Source organism: Neopelma chrysocephalum, unplaced genomic scaffold, assembly GCF_003984885.1.
Source record: "Neopelma chrysocephalum unplaced genomic scaffold, ASM398488v2 Primary Assembly neopelma1_89, whole genome shotgun sequence".
In the NCBI taxonomy this organism is placed as follows: Eukaryota; Metazoa; Chordata; class Aves; order Passeriformes; family Pipridae; genus Neopelma; species Neopelma chrysocephalum.
Window position 1 is genome coordinate 3,948,437 of NW_020897751.1, and position 12,422 is coordinate 3,960,858.

Below are 12,422 nucleotides of genomic sequence, written 5' to 3' on the forward strand. Positions count from 1 at the left end.
CAGCGGAGCCGCACAGCACCGCTGCCCGCCGGGGCCGCCGCTGCCCGCGCCGCCGGGAGCCCGAGCCGCGCCGCCCGGCCCCACACGGCCCCCATGCAGCCGCCGCACCGCCCCGGACCGCCCCTTCCGCCGCGTCGGCTCCTTCCGCCCGCTGCCGCGTCACCGCGGTGCCCGCACGGGGATCCTCAGGGATCTCCCCTCGTGGTACGGCCTCATGGGATCTCCCTCACGGATCTCCCCTCACAGTACACCCTCAGGGGACCTCCCTCACAGTACCCGCCCATGGAGTTCCCCTCACGGATCTCCGCTTGTTGCCCACAAAACCGCGTTCTTTCCCCGGTGTGCAGCAAGCCGATACGGACACACACTGATTCTGTTTCAGAGCTGCTCAAGCCCGGGTGCTCCGTGGGATTCCACAAGTCGAGAACAACTACCGGGCTTTCCACGTCATTATTAACACACAGAAATTCAGTCAGTAACTTTCCAAGCACATCCCCTCTATTAGAAATGGTTAGTAATTTCCACACTGGTAAGGTAATCCCAGCCAACTTCTCTGCATGCTCAGGGGAAGGGTCTGCAACTGGGCACGGTTTTTGACTTGTGGGCATGAATTTTAGTATTATAATGAACATAATTCAGCTATAGGGTACATGGACCTTGAGTATTTTGCCAAGTTAGCAATGTACACATAGACGTACATGAACATCTTCATTTACATCATCCCTAAAGCTTGTTAGTTCCAGGATGTCCTTGAATAAGGGATGCTAACTGCTATCTGTTCCACTGACTAGGTCTCCTTTTTTGCTGGTTAGGTTTGAAAATATACAAAGATATCACATCAAAGAACATCCTGACTTAAGACAACCTTGACATATTCCACATTTTGCAACACCCGCACAGGGGCATCTCACGGATCTCTCTTACAGGGCTCCCCTCACAAGGCTCCTCCTCACGCTTTGGAATCTGTCCTTCCTGCCCACAGTTGTATAAGCAGTCACAATTTGGGACAGAAACTAAAAAAAAATAATTTTAGGGAAAGAAGAGCTTCATTCTGATTCCACCAAAAAAACCCCCAAAACCTGGACTCATCTTCAAGGGGCTCCTGCTGCCACGCTCCCAAGTCCAGCATCTACCTGCATCTCCATTTGCAAAACAATGCTTCAAATATGCAACAGAATATGAAGTTGTAAAATAATATTTAATTTTATCAGAAAATGTACAGGTTTGAGCAGCAAATAAGATCTATATATTATACAGTGAACCAGGCTACAGTTTTGAACGCAATAGACATATTCTGGAAAAATTCAAATAGCAATATGAGAAACAATATGAGAAACAAAGGAAACATTTCATTTTTTCTTATGGGATTTTTGGGGGATTTTTGTTTTGGGGTTCTTTTTTAAAAGAACAGAATCTTATTTATGAACAAAGCAGTACTGACAAAAAAAAAGTATTTTAATGAAATATTTTCCCCAGTGGTACAAACACACAGAAACTGCCTAGTGTAATATAATATATAAAATACTTCAGTCCTGTTTTTTTCTGGATTGTTGAAGTTAATGTTCAAATGCTCTGCTGAAGCTTCGTTTCTGGCCTCTGCCCCTGAATCTGTTTCTACCTGAGCCACCACGCCGCCCATTCCTGGAGCTCGAGAAGCTTCGGCCATTTCCTCCTCCTCCTCCTCCTCCACCTCCTCCTCCTCCTCCTCGTGAGGATTCCACTAACTCCGGTAATTCAGTCGCCACACACAAACGCCAATGTTTTGAATCTTCCCATTTTGCCTATTGAAATAAAGTCGGACATAGCAAGTTAAATTCTAGGAATGTCAATACAGGGTATGTAATAATTGTTAGGTTTGCTCAACTGAAAAGGTAAAATTCTGACCCAATATATGGAATTCAAGCTTCTAACTGAAGTGGCCAATACTGGTTTCAAAATTTTAAGCCTTCAATTGTTAAGAACACCACTATAATTATTACTGATTACAAATCCACAGCCTACCCTCAGTTACCCTCTAATCCAGAGCCAAATATTGCTTTAGGAGTGAATGAATACTAGGCCATGAGGGTATAGAGATGCACTACCAGAGAAACACCTGAAGCAAAGACAGGAAGTCTAGGGAATTTTGGCATGGGAATACTAATTCTGCCAAGAGAAAACCTGGAATTCACTTTTCTGTGGAGAGAATTCTGGGTGAAAATGGGGGCAGGGAACAGAAAAAAAGGGGAACAAAGCTTGCTGCTGATGAATCCAGTAGCAGTGACAAGGAGTGGAGTCTTCACACCACCTCTTTACTCAGTGTAAAAGTCTCAAGCCACAGGGGAATGGCTTAGGAAAGGCATTCAGGAAAAAACCACCATATGCTCGTTCTGTTCTTAAATTCCTTCAAGCCATCCCTTCTGCCACTAAAAGGCAGGATACAGGTTACATTATGTTTTCAGTCTAACCCAGTCCAGGCAGTCTCATCTACAGTCTGCTGTACCCAGAAATTGCACTGAATGTACCTCTATTTCTTTTCGGTCTGCTGCAGGAACGTCAAAGCACACACCCTAAAAAGAAAGAATAATTTTAATGGATACAAGTCAAGCCTTTTAAAATGACTGCAACTAAAAACCATAGAGCCTACAAATATACACCTGACAGACAGGCACTATCAGAACTGTATGTCCTAAGAAATCCTATTCTGCTCTGTCATTCAGTTAGCACACACCTCATACCTTTTAGCTGTCCTGCTCTCCCCACAGCCATGCATTATCCTACCTCCTTAGCACAGCAGCAGAGCCCCACGTCCTAATACAACAGATTGAGGCCCAGCAGTCCTGTCCTTACCAACAGTGCTTGGAACATGGAAAAACACCAAATACCTCCCCTGACCATTGCTGAGAAAGGCCTGCAACAAGCAGAGCCCAGCATCAGAGACACAAACCAAAAACTTACCATTTTTCCCTTGAGGAAACACATTCTGTTCACCTTACGATCGACATCGTCGCCCAGCACTTCTCGCAGCCTTCGCCACGCGTAGCTCATGTTGTTTATTTCTTCAGAGCAGCGTAGGATCATTGTAACAAAGCCCTGAAAAGAAACGGGGCGTGTTCCATTCCGTCAGAGGAATCAGCTTCAGCACACTGTCACACACCAGAGACCTGCCGATCTACATTTATTAACTGCAGCTCCAAATAGATACTGTTACAGGGACGTATCTCTACAGCTGCTATATTGTTGCTTTAACAAAATCAGTAGTTCCCAGTGACTCAAACAAAATCTAGGGAGACCAACAATTCTCTTTAGACAACACACAGGTGTGTTGTTTTTCTCCAGGTCCAAGGCAGACATTAAGCCATACACCCTTCCTTACCGCATCCGAGTTCAGCAGCGAGCGCTGCTCGATGGAAGTAGCGCCCGAAATATGGGCCAGAGCTGCAGCCAGAGCATTAACTGGTCCCTTTTCTTTTATCAGCAACTGAGCAGATTCTCTGAAATACTCAATAGCTGTCTGAGGAACGGAATCCAGGCACCTAAGTAATTAAAGCAAAAAAATTAAAAAACATATACACTAATATTCACTGAGGTCTGAAAGAGAAGAAAAACAGTAGTCCAAGACTTTAATAGTGATCAGAAAGTTCAGAGAGACAGCAAAGAGCAACCCAAAGAGCCATTCTGAACCAGGAAGGCAGGAAGATAGAGCAGGACTCAAGTTCCCAAACACACCTCATGGCATCTTTGCTGGAAGCCTTTATTATGTCTGTTGCAGTAGGAACACCAACACGCTTGAATGTAATGCCCTGAAATTTAAAAGGCAAAATACAAATTAAAATTGCAGACCATAAGTAAGTCAGTTCTAAAGAAGCAGTATTGAATTCCAACAAAACAAGCATTTAAGCCTATCATTTTTCTTCTTATTTTCACCTTTTAACTCCCAGTTTTTCCTAGTGAAAATTGCAAGGTTAAGGTTACACGTAAACGGGTAACACTTAAAAAGGCTTTTATGTACCAGGTCAGTTTAAATGATTCAGTGACCTTAAACTGAAATAAACAGTGAGCATTTTGGCAGAGTCCTGGGGAAAATGAAGTCCCACAAATTCTAAATTATTACTTTTAGTCTGATTGATTCGGATGTAATACAAGTTACAGAGCCTTAGTGTAAATGTGAGTCTGCATTTTAAGTGCCAACAATAAACAATCTCATCCCAACTGAACACTTAACTGTCAAGAAAACTACCATATGGAATAGTGCACAAAGTGCAAAAATGCAAGTAACACTTCCCAGTAAAGCTGCACATATGCACATCACTGATCAGATCACAACCAGGATGAACACTAGACTGTAAGTCCTGTGAGCTTTTCCTCACTTCCACAGGGACAACCTCACTGGCATTTGCAGAAAAAGCATGGGCATGTGCAGAGCTCTCCCCGCTCCACAGCAGCTGACAGTGCACCCACACTCCCCAAGGCACCTGAACCTCCACTGGGTGCCTCCGGAGCTGCATTGTGTAACTGAGCTACTGCACAAAACATTACACTTTAACATACCACCCTTAGCACATCAGAGCACTCGCAGACAGAAGGAAACTGTACTGTACCGCTTTTTGTTCCACATGTCTCAACTGGTACTCCTCCTTTCGCTGGTAAAAACAGATGCAGATCCCAGTGCGCCCAGCTCGACCCGTGCGCCCAGAACGATGGATATAGGACTCCACATCCTTCAGAACAGACAGCCCTGTGAGTCACCTAATTCACTCTCATTTAATCAACTCATTGCACCCACCCAACTTGTAGAAGCTATTGCAGTTTAAGCCTGAGCAATGCACAGTAACTGCATGAAGAGAATTAAATGAAAAAACACTGTTTCACTAGTGTCAAGCAAATATGCTTTCCCATAATCCTCTAAAAAAGATGGTTTGACAGCCAGAGCCATGAGCATGGATCAACTAAGGCTTGTTTATGCATCACCACACACTTGGAGCGTGTGTACCTCTACAACCATGCCACTCACCCTCCTGCACATCAACGTGAGCATGGTTACTGTGATATTGATAGCAAATCCACTGAAACATTGTTTCTTTTAAACACTTAATTTAAGCCAATGTTCTCACTGTTGGGGTCCCTTCCTCATATACACTCCTACTTAGTGAATCATTCTTCCCGCTGCTTCCAGACTTGCAATCACCACACCCAGTCTTGAAGGGAGAGGCTTTGAACAGCCTCCCAAAAAGGCATTTTAGGGAGACCATCTTTAAACATGCTGGGGACTGATAGACTCTCAAAAATTCCTGTAAGAAACTACTTCTACCCACTAGGGACATTTCTCACCCTTATATGCAATGCTGATAAACTGTGTGGGCAATATCATCATCTGACAGCATATACTACTTGATAATGGCATTATAAATTATGACAAGACACCCAAAATAACAGTCTCCTACCTTTGGTGGTGAGCTTTGTACAACCAGGTCAACTTCTGGGATATCTAAACCACGGGCAGCTACATTGGTTGCAACCAGAACTTTAAATGAACCGTTTCTAAAACCTTTCAGTGTGATCTCTCTTTGCTTCTGAGGAATGTCACCATGCAACGACTGGCAATCCTGAAAAACAGTATTATTTTAAAACTGTACCAAAATCCAAGACAGTGCTCCATTTTATGGTCAGTTTTGGATACAACACCTTGGTATTTGATAAGTACTGTATGGCAAGATACAGAAGAACTGAATTACCAGAGTTTATATTTTAGGAGTCTGACAATATTTACCCAGTAATTCTTATTCATATCCCTCAAAGGCCCTTAACAACAGCAGGAAAACAGAACTGCAATATGTGTCTTATCTCTACGTCTAATTACTGTGACATAGGAAACTATGTCCTAACTTGCCATCCGCACCATCTATGCAAGGCTTGGCTGTCTCAAAATAGTAACTTACAATTTTTGTTTAATGTCAGAGAGAAAGACTAAAATCCCATCTTATCACCTGCAAAAGCCTGCCTTATCCACTCTGAAACTCTCTTTAAAACCTACTCAGCATAGGTCTGCTATCAACATAGGGTTGATCGACATCTCTGACAGGTTTTGTTGCTTAATACAGATGATGAAATACCTGTTTGATGGAAGCATTCAGAGCCAGTTCATTTGCTTCCTTTTTGGTCTCACAGAACACAATGGTCCTCCCGTGGCTGCCACTGTAGACCTGGATGACATCCCCAATAACTGCAGCTCTCTGAGACCAGTGACACTCTATTGCCAAATGCTGTGGAGAAGAATTCCAGTGTTTAGCTTACATAAAAACATAAGATTCTTTTAAAATACATTTGAAACTGTAAAATACAGAAATGGTAAAGAGTTATACAGTTTCCTGATGGGGAAGCGTGCTAACTCATGTTCCTGGAACATGCAAAATCCACAGGGCTCTTATGTCCACCACAACTAGTCTAAAGGTCAGCAAAATAACTACAATAAGAGGAGATCAGGCACATATGGATAGTATTCCTTGCTATGGAATTTACTGCACAGCCAGCAAGGGCCTACTGAGCTGGGGCACTATAGGAAGTATGAAAAAAAAATCTCCTGTATACAGAATAGCTCAAATCAAGTGTGATGTCTACAGTGATTTAGAAGAGCCAGGTTGATTTGTCTACCTTTTGCTTCCCACTTGGATAAATCCAGATACAGAACCAAGAACCAAATCCTCATTGCAGGTGAGAGTGTATATGGTTACCGGATGCTGGGAGAAGAGAGGCATATCCTAAACCTAGAAACACCTGACTAGGCTGTAATGTGCCTTATGCTTAAAAACACGTGCTAAAAACAACTTCCAACATCATTCTGATAATGCACCTTAAGAGGGGATGACCTTTTGAAGCATAATAAAATGAGGTAAAAGCCTGAAAACATTCCACATTAGACAGATTACTCACTTCTACTGTTGTAGCAGCCTTTTGAGTTCTTTTCCCAATAAGGTCAATCTGTTCATATCTAGACTTCATGTATTTCTTGGCCACATCATACACCCAGTGTGGGCACGTTGCAGAAAACAGCAGTGTCTGGGGATTGTCTTCAGAATCTTAAAAAAAAACAGAACAATGTTTTACAAACTTCATACGTTTTGTCTGACAGATGTACACAAGTTGACTACATGGGTGATTAAAAACCCAAGTTTAAATGTCAGTACATAAAATAAAGAAGGCACTTCAGCTTTTTAAATTCATGCATTACCGACATCTGGAGAAAAAATACTCTAGGAAGTCCAAATATTTTCCAGATTAGGAAAAAGTTACTATGACCAAAAAATCCAATCTGTTTTCAAGCAGTGTAAAAAGGTGAAAAGCTAATTCCTTTTGATTAGAAGAAGTCCAAGCACAACTTTAAGATAGGTGTCAAAGACAGTTATTTACAGGCCCCCAGGTACTGGACTTAAAGCTTTGCGAAGGTTCTGTGAATGACTCCCACTTTCACGTTACTTCCTCATGAACTGCATTAACAACATATAATATTCAGCCATTTCTAAACAAAGCCACCTTACCACTTTCACAAAAATACACCTGAATTTTAGCAAACTAAATTATTACTAGTATTTCCTACTATTTGTTTAAATATTGAGATTACCCTTCTTGTATGCAACTCGTAAAATGTCTTCCACTTGCTCAGCAAACCCCATGTCCAGCATCTGGTCAACTTCATCAAGCACAACGTGTTTCACCTTGGTAAGGTCCAGTTTGCCATTCTGAAGATGGTCTTTGATACGACCAGGTGTCCCAACCAAAATGTCAATGCCACTTCTCATGAGATCAACTGGTAAACAGGAAAGAGGAGAGGAGCCAGCAGTGAACCAGGGAGCACTCTGTACATTAGTAACACATGGTAGCTAACAATGAAACACCTTCTTAAACCATTCCTAGGTGCTCTTCTTAAAAATATGGGAACAAATGAACAGGAAGAGAAAATCCAGCAAGAAAAGCAAAGGTAGAAAATCTACTGCTCTTCCTGAATGGAAAAAAAAAATCACCTACCTTCCCTCTCCCCATGATTTAAAGAGTAGCAAACAATGAGCGTCTTTTAACATTCTTTAGAAATAGTTCACTCTTCCCACATTGTCTACCTTAATTGGAAACTTTTAAGAAATTTACTTATTTAACTATCCAAATTACTGAGCTCAGCTCCTTCCTGAGGTTCTGTAGTAGAAAAAAAATTCATCCCTGACATCCCAAGATATAACACGAGGAAAGAGCTTATTCTCATTCCTTGTTTACAACCACCAAGACAGTAAATTATGCTGTCACAACAACTCCTTCTCCACTTTACAAATCCTCTAGATATTCCTTATCACATGACAAACCACATACCCACTCACAGCTCTAAGACCAAATATTTTTTAAAGAAAATGTGTTTACAAGACCCTAAACCCAGATTATACACACAGTATAATCTCTTTCACTTTAATTTAAAGTACATGAACAGATAAGCAACACCAAGAATATAATTGATAGCCAGAGCTATTTATCTCCATAAGATACATTTTGAGCTACTGAATTCCCCATTAATAGTCTCGAGCTCTTGAGCTAAAAGTGTGTGCTTGGAAAGACCCAAATGCATTTCTTAAATATGTCAGACAATCAACATTTCAATTATTCGTCCTAAGTGTCACTTACTTTGCCCATTATATGGAGTTCCTCCATAAAAACAAGCTACAGTCAGCTTCCTTGTGATGTCCTTGAAATCTTTGGCAACCTGATTTGCCAGCTCTCTTGTTGGACAAAGAACTAGAACCTACATAGAAGAAAGACAAATAGATGTTCTCTCAGCATGGCTTCTGCCAAGAAATCACTAGACTTCTAATCATCAATTTAGACCTCACCATTTACAAAATTAAAATTAAAAAATCTAGTTTAAACAGTCATTTAAGCAAAGGTTGGAGAAACACACTGCTTGAGCCTCATGTAACATCATTAAACTCCTTCAAAACATACTCATTTGGGACAGGCTAACTTCTTTTTAAATGGGATATGAGATACTTAAATCTTACTTAAGTTTAGCTCCTGAACAGATCAGGAGCTACAAGCCTCTCTCTACAAGCCTGCTGTTTGAGTACAAGACTGAAGGATCTGGGTAATACAAGGCTTTTACACCCGCTCAGTAATGCCCCACAGTCCTGTGAGAAGATGTAAGGAAGAGCCATCAGCTGTCCCTTGGCTTCCCTGTGACTCAGGGAATCATGTTCCACCTGCAGAGCTGTGTTCAGTGCTAAAACACATCCCTGCAGAAGCACCCAAGGAACTCTCCTCTCTCCAGTACACAGGCTTCACTGCAGGCATGTAACTAATTCAGTTTAACATGAGACGGAAGTACTGCTCTCAAACCTGGCATCAGTGGCTTCACAAAAGGAACCTTAAAATCTTTATCCTGGTAATTCTTTCAAAATTCAAACCCATTACCAAAAAAGCAAGTAGTAGTGTATTATGGTAGAGTGAGGCCTGAAATCTTTTTGAAGGCTCCCTGAAAGCTTTCCTTTCCTTAAAGGACTGCCAAATCTAGGGACAGCGTTCTCAGTCAGCAAGCCAACATGATGGGTAGATGCATCTAATACTGCTAGTACTACTTCTGGAATGCACTTCAGGTAATCTATGAGAAGGGTGACAAGATGAAATGAACTGACAGAAATTATTACTGGGGACACCATGAGCCTTGGCCTGTCTCGTTTAGGAGGCATCATAAGAGTTCAGAGAAAAACCACACATGGTTTTTAAACCACACTGGCAGAATGCACATAGATCATAACGAATCTGCATTCTCTGGAGCAGAAGCTTCAACATTTGGTGGTGGTCCTTGTGAAAACTAAGTCTGTTTTTAAAACCACCCACTGTTTACATGTTTTAAAAAAAAAGCCTGTTTAAGTAGACAGCTTTTATCGAGCTGTCAAGTTACCATTAGTAACTAATCTATTCCTAATTTGGGAGAAAAAACAAGCACCCAGTAACCCGTGGCAGGTGTGACTGAACAAAACTGCAGAGGAACACGTGGCACACCTGTGTTTTCAGTCTCCCTGTGGCAGATCAAGGAATTGACAAGTGGGTAGAGCTGTCGTGCTCTGCACTGAGCAGAGGCTGTGAGGCAGCACAGGGTACAGGCAAAGCCCAGTGAACACAGATTTCAAACAACCTTTAATGTGGGTTGGCTTATCCCTGCACAAACCTGAAGAACTTCCCCAGTGGGTTAAAATCTGAATCACTGGGACGCAGGACAAAGCAAAACGAGCATTCTACCTCGGCACAGTTACCTTGGGTGGACGGCCTCTTCTTCTTTCCTGGGACTCTCCCTGAAGCTTTTCAATTAAGGGAATGGCAAAAGAGAATGTTTTCCCTGTTCCAGTTCGTGCTTGAGCAATGACATCTTTGCCAGAATACACTGGGTTGAAGGTCTTCACTTGCACAGGAAACAGGTACGTCACTCCTCGAGCTGTGACAATTCCAAGAGATTTCCTTAATGTGATCATTTTACAGGTGTTCTTTCCTACTCTTCAGTGGAAGTTATTCCAATCAGAATTTCCATCAACTCTACACTAAGTCAGGATTATATCATCACCTCCACTGATTCATTTATTACAGGGGTCATCTGCAAAGTGCCCCGGGTCTGTCCATTTTATTCTACTTCATATCACCACACACAGTACCAGCTGGGACAGATGAAATTATCAGCCTTTATGGGAGACTTTGAGGACCGTGCCTTTATTTTTGTAATACTCCCCAGCTATCCATGAAAACCTCTTCATTTCAAATCTCAAAACCCTGTCTATTCTTCTCAATTCATACTAAGTCATGTACAACCTAACATCAAAGATACTAAATATAACTGTTTTCCTTTATTCACAACAACATAACCTTTAATTGAAAAATTCTCACACATGACTAATTTTTTCCCCTTAGCTTATGTCATTTAGAATTCTACTGTAAAGGCTGAGCTGGGCAACTCTGCAAACAGGAAAGTCTGTGTTCCAAGGTGTATGTAGAGCAGGCAATCCCTGTCTCCTGCACAGTGCCCTCTGTGCACGAGAAGAGCACACCTCAGAGATCACTGATCCAGCACGCTGGGCATAAAAACACATGACAGAGATCACTGAGGTTCTTTTTTTACCTTGAAGAAGCTGGACAGTTTCTTTGGAAATAGAAAAATTGGAGAAAGCCCCCTCTTTCTGTTCGCCAGTCAGCTCCTGTTGGGCAAAGAATAATTTGGGTAAGATTCCACATGAGTATCACGTGACTGTCAGTAAATCCAAGGTAACAGCACAGGCACTGGTGTTACACACTTCAGTGACAGCATCACAGCTAAAGAGCCTTCTTTGATTTACCATCATACCTTGAAGTTCGACAAAGCAAGTGACCTGTAAGTGGAGACTGTTTCATATCTAACAGCATAGTAAATGCAAAACACCCAAACCAAAACTCTGAAAACTCTGAATTAGAATGGTAGAACATCCTTAGTTGGAAGGCACCCACAAGAATCACCAAGTACGACTCCTGGCTCTGCACGGGACACCCCAACACTCATACCTAATGATGCTGAATCATATCAAAGCTCTGTCTCACTGCAACCTGTCTGTCTGCCAAAGCTGACAGACTGCTGAAGTGAGGAAACCCTCGTGCACTGATGTGGAACTTCGGGACTTTCTTAACTCAAAATTGTTGCAAATAGTCAAAGGAATGGACAACTCAAGAAGCTTTAAACCCTGACAATTTACAGTACTTTCAGCCGATTGGGAGGGGGGGAAAGGACAACGCATTCTAAATTTGGCCTTGTTGCAAGACAGGAGTTGAAAGCTGCACACACCACTTAACTAAACCCAATCGCTGGCTTTACCTGCTCCTGCTCACTCTCGCTCTCGCTGTCACTTGACGTCTCACTAGAACTGCTCTGCTGGCTTCTGCGGGAGGATTTGCTGCTTAAGGAAGACAATTTCGGTTTCTCCAGGCTTTCTTCTCTCGCATGACCGTTCTGTTTACTGACACTCTTCGACTTCTTGACTTTCGGGGTATAAACCGCCTCATCCGATTCCTCGCTTTCATCTGTCGGAGCCTTCCCTCTCTGAAACTTGTCCCGGCGTTTAGATTTCTTCTCTTTCTTCTCCTTCTGGCAAGGCACAGAGCAAATGAAAACACATGCTCGTGGATCCAAGGACAGGGAACAGGGAAGAGGGCGCGGAATAGTTAAACCTTGGAGCGCACGTTCTAGTTACTGCCGGGGGGGGTAACAGGTAGAGGGCAACAGCCCCCGCCCGCCGCCGAGCACAGGCGTGTTCCCCCCACGAGGCGCCGGGGCCTCGGCGCTCGGGGGAAGCGCTCCGTGGGCTCCCGCCGGGCCCAGCACGTGCGGCGGAGCCGCGGCCTGGCCCGCCCGCGCACGTGGCGCCCGGCCCCGGCCCGGCCCGCGGCCCCGCCGC

General features: G+C 43.1%; 1 protein-coding gene across 2 annotated transcripts in view; it reads right to left on the reverse strand.

Moving 5' to 3' along the window:
• Positions 1 to 1,179: 1,179 nt before the first annotated feature.
• Positions 1,180 to 12,422, reverse strand: part of LOC113972201 (nucleolar RNA helicase 2-like) — a 16,388-nt gene continuing 5,145 nt past the window's right edge. The window contains exons 2-15 of one of the 2 annotated variants that reach the window (XM_027693029.1): positions 11,843 to 12,109; positions 11,120 to 11,195; positions 10,266 to 10,444; positions 8,641 to 8,758; positions 7,598 to 7,783; positions 6,910 to 7,055; positions 6,093 to 6,242; positions 5,424 to 5,585; positions 4,581 to 4,700; positions 3,709 to 3,782; positions 3,356 to 3,515; positions 2,938 to 3,072; positions 2,505 to 2,549; positions 1,180 to 1,781 (exon numbers count right to left, since the gene is read on the reverse strand). In XM_027693029.1, the coding sequence (XP_027548830.1) occupies positions 1,557 to 1,781; positions 2,505 to 2,549; positions 2,938 to 3,072; positions 3,356 to 3,515; positions 3,709 to 3,782; positions 4,581 to 4,700; positions 5,424 to 5,585; positions 6,093 to 6,242; positions 6,910 to 7,055; positions 7,598 to 7,783; positions 8,641 to 8,758; positions 10,266 to 10,444; positions 11,120 to 11,195; positions 11,843 to 12,109 (2,043 nt within the window). In that variant the 3' untranslated portion in view covers positions 1,180 to 1,556. Of the gene's footprint in view, positions 1,782 to 2,504; positions 2,550 to 2,937; positions 3,073 to 3,355; positions 3,516 to 3,708; positions 3,783 to 4,580; positions 4,701 to 5,423; positions 5,586 to 6,092; positions 6,243 to 6,909; positions 7,056 to 7,597; positions 7,784 to 8,640; positions 8,759 to 10,265; positions 10,445 to 11,119; positions 11,196 to 11,842; positions 12,113 to 12,422 lie in introns of both variants that reach the window. The other variant, XM_027693028.1, reaches the window with a different exon arrangement.